This window comes from Photinus pyralis, unplaced genomic scaffold (assembly GCF_008802855.1).
Source record: "Photinus pyralis isolate 1611_PpyrPB1 unplaced genomic scaffold, Ppyr1.3 Ppyr1.4_LG6, whole genome shotgun sequence".
NCBI classification, from domain to species: domain Eukaryota; kingdom Metazoa; phylum Arthropoda; class Insecta; order Coleoptera; family Lampyridae; genus Photinus; species Photinus pyralis.
The window spans coordinates 19,294,446-19,304,224 of NW_022170663.1; the positions used below are offsets into that span (position 1 = coordinate 19,294,446).

The 9,779-nt window shown below is 37.2% G+C and overlaps 1 protein-coding gene across 1 annotated transcript; it reads left to right on the forward strand.

The window, feature by feature from the left end:
* Positions 1-573: 573 nt before the first annotated feature.
* On the forward strand, positions 574-6,882 carry LOC116175149 (mpv17-like protein). Its single transcript, XM_031493263.1, has 4 exons — positions 574-763; positions 809-897; positions 5,944-6,056; positions 6,111-6,882. Exons 1-4 carry the CDS (start codon positions 644-646, stop codon positions 6,317-6,319), a joined length of 531 nt encoding a protein of 176 aa, XP_031349123.1. The 5' UTR covers positions 574-643; the 3' UTR covers positions 6,320-6,882.
* Positions 6,883-9,779: the final 2,897 nt, after the last annotated feature.

Sequence of the window (9,779 nt, forward strand, 5' to 3'; positions counted from 1 at the left end):
CTTTTTTTATTATAATTTGTTGCTCCGTTTCCTCCATTCTTCCTACTCCAATTGCGGGGGGAGGGAGCATTCCACAACTTAGTTCCACTCTTTCTCTTTTTTAAACCATTATTCTTCACCATTTCAACAAAATCATTAATATTGAATATATACGGAGCGTCCCAAGGAAGAAAAAGCCCCACATATATGAAACCCAATGGAAATTTATCAGAACAATCTATGTTAATGTAGAAATATCTGGTTAATAAAATATTTGAATCTGACGTACATCCGGTCTCTGGATGCAGCTAACCTTAGGTCACACATTAGCATCACTATGCTATCGCAGCGCAAATTTTTACATCCGTGGGCAAAGTCTATTCCATTGGGACTGAGTAAAGCAAAAGTTAGTTCTTTTTTTATTAAAAAAAATTGCATTAAACAGTTTATCAAACTGTTGTTATAGACACTTCTCATAATTTACATACAATAGTAATACTGATTCACGCCTTACTATCTTTCCGATGAAAATAAACACTAATTTAGTTTGATTAAACTCATCACAGCAAAAGGGGGGCAGCGTAGTGGAAGTGGTCAATTGAAGCCTATCATTTCTCAACGATAATCTACGCTAGATAGTAGAGTAATATAAAAACGTTTAAAAATGTGGCGGCAATTTAAGGGTGCGTTTACAACGAGACCTATACTTACGAATGCCGTTGTGTACGGAACACTTTACGTCGGTGCGGAATTTTCGCAACAGGTTTTGTCCAGGAAAGTGTTGGTAGGATGTAATTTGCGTTTACGGTTTCGATACGATGGTTTTTAGAGCGAGAAGAAGGAAGCTTTGGATGTCGGAGCCCTTAAACGGTACACGTTGTACGGCACATTTATTCAAGGACCTCTGCTCACAGTTTGGTATGCTAACAATTCAAGTATTATTTTATGTAGAGGTGGTAGTTTACATTACAATCCGCACAATTGAGAGTTTTGTGTGGGTTATTAAAAACGTCAGTATTATGTCAGTGAAGTTGGCCCGAACCAAACGGCCCGACCGCCCTTCGCTATGCAAATTCGTCCATGCTTGTTGGTGGTTGTTAGTGTTCAATTGATTAGTGCTCGTTTACTATTCGATAAAACAGCGTTAGCGCTCAACCAATGACATAAAAAAAGCTTCTTTGGTTTAGTCTAGCGTCATGTTTCCTTGAAAGAAGCTCAAAGCAGTCTCTGGCTCAAAGTTATTGGTTCGTTAGACAACTCAATCAACCAATGCTACTATGTTCCTAAAATGAGTAAGTTTGCATATCGGATTAGCTTATATTAATACCGCGTATGAGGTTATACATGGCATTAGGGTGCAATAAAACGAAAATCTTCACGCCACTTGATATTGGTTTTACTTGTAAAAGTCAGTCGCAATTAATTTAAATCCATACACGATAATAATTTCCTCGAAATGGCGGTACAGTTTTCCCTTGTAATTTGGCAATTAACCTCAACTTCGCGCTTTGGATTACCGCGGCTGTTAGAATCTTCCCTATACTTCGATTATCCGAATTCGTCTTAAAACTATCAGTTGAAAATAAATGTTACGGGATCTAAAACGCCGCGATCAACTTACATTATAGATTCGACTTGACGGTTCGGTGAAGATCTTTCTCTCTCACCCAATTTTTCCTCCGACCCCAAAGACCGAAACGGCCCCAACGAAAACCAAGTTTAGGCCGCGTTTTTTTTTAAATACATGTAAGGGTATAGCAGAAAAGCCGTCCCTCGTGCTCTGCTGTAGAACGATCTTTACAACCAGAAAGACTGTGGCGTTTTGACTCTTATCTGCTTACACACTCGTTTCTTATCTGAAAGCGCTTCATTCTACTGCATTTTAGTTCCGTTCTCTGTCGCTATGGAGCGATACACGTACAACATTTCCTATAGTTGCAAATTTATAAATTCAAAACCAATTTTTTCTAAGCCTAAAGCGACCACCTGTTACACCAGAGGGTAGATGATTCTGTCTCATTAAAAGACAAAGATGAAGCAATTTAAACATGAATTTTGGATTTTATTCTGGACTGTCAATGTGTAAGATTCAAATTGTAAGGTTGCGTTTTAGGGGATGGAGATACACGTTTTAAGCTTCAAGATTGGATCTTCCATCTTCTGGCTTCAAGGTTCGTGGTTTTTGATGATCCAAAATCCAAAAAAATGCTAATTCTGAATATGATACTGATTATGCAACTTTCATAAATTATCTTTGGAAAAAAAAGATTGTACTGTATTGTATCTAATTTGATGTATCGATTCTATTTCTACTAATGCGCACAGTTTGGTTTCCCTGTCTCATTTTGAGAATGATGCAACTTTGAGCACTATTATTAGCACGTTTATTTGGTACTTATGACAGATAAGTACCTTCACTTTTACTTCACCACACGATTTCAACTTAATTACGAGCCCTAAACAAAACGCGCCCCCAGCGTACCTACTTATTTTATCTCACAAAGTTCAAAACGCAATATCGACAACCGCACGCGTTGAAAGCTTGACTCTCTCTCCCCGTGGGCAACCCGTCGTCTATACTCCGATTGTTATATCTTTTTTTCCACCACCACACGCGTTTATGCACCAACGTCTTAATATGATGGCGTCCTTTTACCTATCCAATCTCAAAAATAAAAACCAACATGTTGGACCAAAATACAATATGCTGATGCATTATTTAGATCTACATACAAATCTTCATGATTTGAGCTTTAAGATATAAGCTTATAAGTATAGTACTCTAATATTGAGTCAGACTCAGTTTGCAAGGTTCAAGAATCAAGCAAATAGTGTTACAATTAAACAAGATCTGAGAACACTCTAAGATGGTTTGCTAAGATATTAAAATGAAATCAAATTCAAGGGAGGACATTTTCAAGATACACGCTTGAAAAGTCAAGGTCCAGGATTGAAGTTTAAAAATTCAAGCTTCAAAATTCAAAACTCAAAACAATCCCTTTTTCTCGTACTCCGTTCCCGTGGGAACTTCGGGAAGTTCTTTTGGAGTAGTACACCTTAACGGTTTCTTTTCGGGTATAAAACATAACATTTTTCGTGTTTCCGTTCCCGTGGGAATTTCGGAAAGTGTTTTATTAACTGAGAAAGTTTTGCAGGCATATACATCCGACAATTCCTCAAAGTTTCATCGCAATCGGATGAACGGTTTAGACAGGCATAAAATACAGATAGACAAACAACCATTTTTACCATCCACACATCAGTAATGGTGTAAAAAATGACAACCCACTTTTTTAACGGAAACGCCCGTTTTGAAGCACCAATAATCTGAATTAAACAAAATCTCAATGATCTCGGTCTGTCGGTCTGTCTGTACTCTCATTTCCGGCTAAACGGCCGAACCGATTGGAACCAAATTTAGTACACATCTTCTTAGACCTAAAGGGAAGAACTGAAAAACTTTTGGGCAAAACGCGCATGCGCAGGTGTTCATGTGATACCTGTTTATTTTTATTTATACAGCTAATGGCAGACCCGACGAATGTTGTATCGCCTATCCCGGCGAACTTCGCATATATGGGTAGGTACATACATTCAAATTGACTAACCTTTCCATATGCCATGACAGTGTGCACATTTTTAAATCCTTTTAAAAATTGTGAGTTAAGAGATGCCGTTTCAGGACCTGGTGGTGATGTGTTGCAAAATCACACTGTGCACATTTTAAATATTTGAAAATACTAACTTAGAGTCTGCAGGAGGCTTCGTGGCACAGCAATAGGAGCAATTAATAGAATATGAATGGTGGGAATGCGTGATCTTTCACCTTCAGAGTACAGTATAGTTCGTTGTATAATCACACTGTGCACATTTTAATTTAAGACTTGTGTCATACAATTTTTAGCGCATTTTTTAAAAATTAAAAAAAATAAAAATTAAATTAATTTTATATTTCATGGTATTCTGATGAAAGGTCTGAACGAAAGGAACCGTTTTCTAACGACTACCGCCCTTTTTTCTGGTCCCTTATCAAAAAAAGGGAAGGGGGGAGACTCGAACTGGGTTTATCCTTCATGGTACTCTAATGAAAGGTCTCAACGAAAGGAATTAATGCCTACCAACCATAGTCCTCTTCGACCCCTTGTTGTGATCGGATATATTCCCTTATATCTCCAGAACAGATTGTTGGAAGAGAGTACCTACTACTCACAAAAAGCGATTGGGACATCTAGGAGAAATATATCTATTGGTGATATCAACATTTTAAGAGCTAATGGCACGTATGAATAAAAGTAAGCAAATGCTTATACTTACAAAATTCAAAGTAAATACTCGTAAGTGCTCCTTCGCACTGGGCGACTTAGCAGCGCTGCTAAGCAGAAGGACAGGACGCAGTGCAGCGTTGCTAAACCATGCTAAACAGACCAGTATGAAGGGGCAGTTACGAGTATTTACTTTGAATTTTGCAAGTATAAGCATTTGCTTACTTTTATTCATACGGGCCAATATCTCGAAAAGGGTTTGTCGGAGGAAAGTAGGCTCAAAGGCAAAATGAATCGACGGGACGAGACATATCTATTGTTGACGTCAAAGCTTTCAGTGCAAATATCTGCAAAATGTTGTGTCGGAGGATTTTGAATGTATGCCAGGCGGCCTTTAAATGTGTATGTGTAAGGAGCCTCCCTCCCAATTAATCATCTACCAATAAAGTCAGCATCGATAGCATGCTACTACCTTATAACCCAACCATTTACTAAGCTATTACGCTTTAAAAAAATGCGCTTTATCTTCACAGGAGTCGTGCACAATTTAAAAAACGTCCTAAATTATATATAATGTGTTACGTCACTTGCGAAATCAAGATATTGCTATGCGCAATGTCAAACGGTCGCTAAAACCACCCATAAGCACCTGGCCAGCTAGCTCGATTAAAGCGCAGGTTCTGACAAAACCTCTAAAAGAAATAATTATAATTTTTCTAAGGCACGTCCAGCCTCCGGTAGACGAAAATCTCGATATTGACGTAAATTTTATTAATTTGAGAAATTCAGCAACCTTAACGGCTTCCAAAATTCCAAAGAATTAAATAACAAATTTTTACTTAATACCTGTGGTAATTCTGGGCACAAAATAAAAAAAATTAACATTCAAACTCGTAATTTGGACTCAAATAAACACAAAACTACCATTTACAGATGAAACAATTTTATATGACATAAATCAATCAAATAACCTGAAAGAAAAATAGGCGCTCAGGGCCAAAAAACAAATAGCACGCAACAAACGATCGATAAAACAAATTAATTAAAAGAAATCTTAATTACCTTAAAGTGTTCAATCTCAGGTCGTGCCCGCGAATTTCAACAAGTAGGTGCACTAATACAAAAACTAGGTGAAATTGCTTCTGGAATTTCACTTCTTTACTTTACTTCCACTTTAATCTCGATTTAGATGACACTAGGTTCGTTGTAATTACAGATGTAATATTGGCTCTGCGTAAACGTCACTTCTTTAATTCTACTTAAAACATTCACTTTTATTACGACGACTTAAATCTCTTAATACTCGTAGCACTCAACTAACTTTCTTCTATAACAAGCACTTTACGATTATCAAGACTGACTGTCTTTCCAACTGGCACGATGGATTGCCTTGCAATAATACGCTTATATAACGGCCAATTTGCCAAGCACCAATACAATAAGCGGCTGCGTAATAAACGTCCAACCAACCAAACCAGTAACCAACGAGCCTTGTTTAACATCTTCTTGTCCTATTTAAAACAATTCCCCTTTCTTTTCAACTTCCGCCTCCACCTCCTTAACAAAATTAGTGCGTAATTAAACGATAAATTGCACCTGTGTTTTCTTATCTTGAAACTAATTAACTTTCGCCGCGGTAACAAAACTTCTTTTCTACAACCGGAGATAAAATCACAAATCTTACTGTATTTTATAATTGTAGGTATAAATGGTTGGACGCAAAGTACATTGGCACCGGTCTCAAGATTGTTGGAAAGAAGCTATTGTTGGATCAATTTCTGCTGACGCCACAAATCGTATGGATATTCTTTACCGGTAAATAAAATGGTGGATTAACGCCGCGGTCGTCTACTGAGTTGTCCTTTACAGCTATGAGCATAATGGAAGGGAAAGAAGACATATTTGAGGAATGCAGAAGTAAATTCGTGCCCACCTTTCAATCGAGCTGCCTGTTCTGGCTTCCGGCCCAAAGCGTTAATTTTATGCTAATTCCGCCCACGTTTCGCGTCGTTTATATCGGTCTATGCTCATTCGGTTGGGTAAATATACTTTGCTACATTAAAAGGCAGAGTTTTTAGGAGAAAATGTTGCGAACGGCGGTCACCTAAAGGTAGTATAATAGGGCATAAAATAAGTGGGTTAGGTTAGGATATAAAGTTTGTTGCTTAAGAACAGAGGTAGCGTAGTAAAACGAGGTGGCTGTAAAAAGAGTATGTGACGAGGTTGGGGGTGTTGTAGGCGGCTTCAATAAAACTCGAAAAACTGAGCTGATGCGTATGGACTCGGCTATCTAATGTCAACCGACATGACGGGAAATAAATTCCGTTGTATTTGTGAAACGGCCCCGAGATGTTAACGATAATTTCTGGTGGAGGCTTCTGTGCCGTTGGCGGCTAATGTAATTTTAGTAGCACGAAATCAAATCGGAGAAGGAAAAAGGAAATTTATTAGCTATTATATTTTTGCAATAAATTTTCGTTAAATTATACCCGACGGTATAAGTTTCAAAATTATTTTTTCCCTCGTTCTCTTCGATATTATTTATCCTAATTTACTTTTATTTTTGAATTTCGGTCGTTAACGGCCACAGAATCTCAGCCGCAGAAAACATTATAATGGCAAATAAAAATGTTATAGCAAGTACTTCTTGTTTGCTTATCTCGTTCACATCCCGAATTTTTATTGTTTACGCGCACTAAATGTCTTTTGTGTAAAATGAACGTGCTGTACCTTCAGGTAATTAAGCACGAGATGACTTTTCAAAGCTCCTTCAGCGTTTAGCATTCATTTCAGCTGCTTCAATACAATCCAAATAGGTTTAATTAAGAAGATTATTTACTGAGAAACATTGTTTTGAAGAAGGTATACGATAGGTAGGTAAGTACGCAAAAACTACTAATAGTAATTCATGATAATCAAAAAGTTTGGCTGTACACATTGCCACTTTGCATGTCTGTCCAGTCCATCCGTCCTGTGTAACGACTGTTACATTCTAGGGTTGAAATATCTAGTGCATATGATTAAATAATGTGGATTTGACAGAGGGAGATTTTTCTGTCACAGTAACTACCCTGTTTTAAAAATAAATGTTCATCATTTAAAAATTAGCGTTCGGAGTAAATGATTTTTTAATCTCTTCTTGGTGGATACAAATTAAAATATAAATATTGGAAGATGCCATTTTTTAGTTTTTAGTATTACCAAAGTTTAAATTCCTTTTACCCTTAAAGGCACGGTAATGGGTTGGACATACAAATAAAAGAACAATGCGATTATCTTTACAGTATTCACCTCCACGAACTTCTTGGGTATTTGACTCGATCACGGGCTGCCTTCCTGGGGTATTTCCAAAAGGTCGGAAGCTTCTGTATTACTTAGAGAAAGGTAGTGAAGTGATCCGGGATATAGTCATCCCCGCCCTAATTAAACCAATGTAATTAACCTTGTCTGACTAAATTTTGGTGCCGTGACCAGGATTTGGGGTTTGAAAACGAACGACCTCGCATGATTTATTTCAGACCCCGACATCGCTTGTCAACAATTTTATGAAATTATTTACTCTCTATTTAATCTCTACGTACCTGCGTATCGTAACAATTCCTCTAAATATCCGAAATGGTTTACTCAAGAAATTAAATTCAATATCAAGCTCAAAGCAAAGTACCTAAAAAAATTTAAAACTCACTCTCTTTTTGTCGACTTATGCGAGTATAAACGTCTTAGAAGCCTAATTAAAACACAAATAAATGCCGCCTACAAAATCTACATACAAAAAGTGGAGAACTCGGTCACTAGTAATCCTAAATATTTCTGGAATTTCGTCAACTCTAAGCGAGGTTTCTCTAGAATACCAGGTAGAGTTACATACTCAGATAATGAATACTTCCGTCCACAAGATATTGTAAATACTTTTTCGGAGTACTTTAGCAGCGTTTACTCGAACACCTCTTCGTTGGATGTGTCACATCAATTTCGTACCTACAACACTGTACCATCTGTTATAGTTCGAGATATTACGATGGATGAGATAATAACTGCTATACGACGATTAAAAGACTCACATACTGCTGGATGTGATGAAATTCCCTCTTTCTTAATTAGAGATTGTGCTAATGTGTTTGCGGAGCCATTATTTTATATATTCAATGCGTCGCTAAACAAGAACACCTTCCCTGGGATATGGAAAATGGCTAATATCTGTCCAATTCTAAAAAGTGGAAATCCCAGTGATGTCACCAATTATAGACCCATTAGCATCTTAAATAATTTTGGCAAAATCTACGAAATTATCCTCTATGCAAGAATCTATCCTTCCGTTAAGCAACTGTTATCCCCTGCTCAGCAGGGATTTATGGAACACAAGTCAACTCTTACCAACTTAGTCTGTATGACGCAGTTTATTGCTAATGTGCTTGACAATCGTGGGCAAGTTGACGTGATTTACACCGACTTTGCGAAAGCGTTCGACTCCATTCCGCATAACATCATCCTTGCCAAGTTAGACAACTTTGGATTTAGCGAATCTCTTCAGCTTCTCTTCAAATCATACTTGAATAATCGACGTCAATATGTCAGCTATAATAACTACACTTCCTTCGCCATTACTGCTACTTGTGGGGTACCCCAGGGGTCGAATCTGGGTCCCCTACTGTTTTTATTGTTCATAAACGACTTACCGGAACGACTGGTTACTAATAACTTACTCATATTATGTTATCAAAAAATCTCTAAACCTTCCCCATATAGTTTTATTCGTTGAAGTTTTTAAAAGTAAAAGCGACTATAGTTTCAGCGTACTGCCATCATCAGGCGACTAGAAGTGTATCACAATATAGCAAATTTGAAAACATTAAGAGCTAGTAATGTTTTCAAATTTGCTATATTGTGATACACTTCTAGTCGCCTGATGATGGCAGTACGCCGAAACTATAGTCGCTTTTACTTTTAAAAACTTCAACGAATAAAACTATATGGGGAAGGTTTAGAGATTTTTTGATAACATAATATATTTCAACCCCCATTTCGAGGAACGATGGATCCAACTCAAAAATAACTTACTCTTTGCTGACGACTTCAAAATCTACGCATCTATTTCATCAACGACCGATTGTGCGCTTGTTCAACGGCAACTTGGTGTTCTTAGTGACTGGTGTGTTATGAACGGCTTATCTCTAAATATTAATAAGTGCAAAGTGGTTACTTTCAGTCGCAAATTTAAACCGTATATATTTGATTACAGTGTTAATTCTACTATACTTACTAGAGCAGATATCATTAAAGATTTGGGTGTTTACTTTGATAGTGAGCTCACATTTAACCATCATATCAACAATATTTGTAAATCTGCTACTTCAACGCTAGGTTTTATTCTACGGAGCTGTAAATCGTTTTCAAATATTGAAGCACTAAAATGCCTGTACTGTTCGTTAGTTCGCACAAAGTTGGAATATTGTGCTGTCATTTGGAGCCCGTTGCATCGTAACCAAAAAGATAAGCTAGACTTACTTCAGCGTAAATTTTTAAAGTTTCTAGTATATA

What these genes read in the sequence shown, in the direction of transcription:
- LOC116175149 (XM_031493263.1), top strand. Translation starts at nt 644, where the DNA reads ATGTGGCGGCAATTTAAGGGTGCGTTTACAACGAGACCTATACTTACG. An exon ending in TTTTGTCCAGGAAAGTGTTG is followed by an intron (nt 764 to 808) that starts GTAGGATGTAAT and finishes GATGGTTTTTAG; the next exon opens with AGCGAGAAGAAGGAAGCTTT. An exon ending in GGACCTCTGCTCACAGTTTG is followed by an intron (nt 898 to 5,943) that starts GTATGCTAACAA and finishes TTATAATTGTAG; the next exon opens with GTATAAATGGTTGGACGCAA.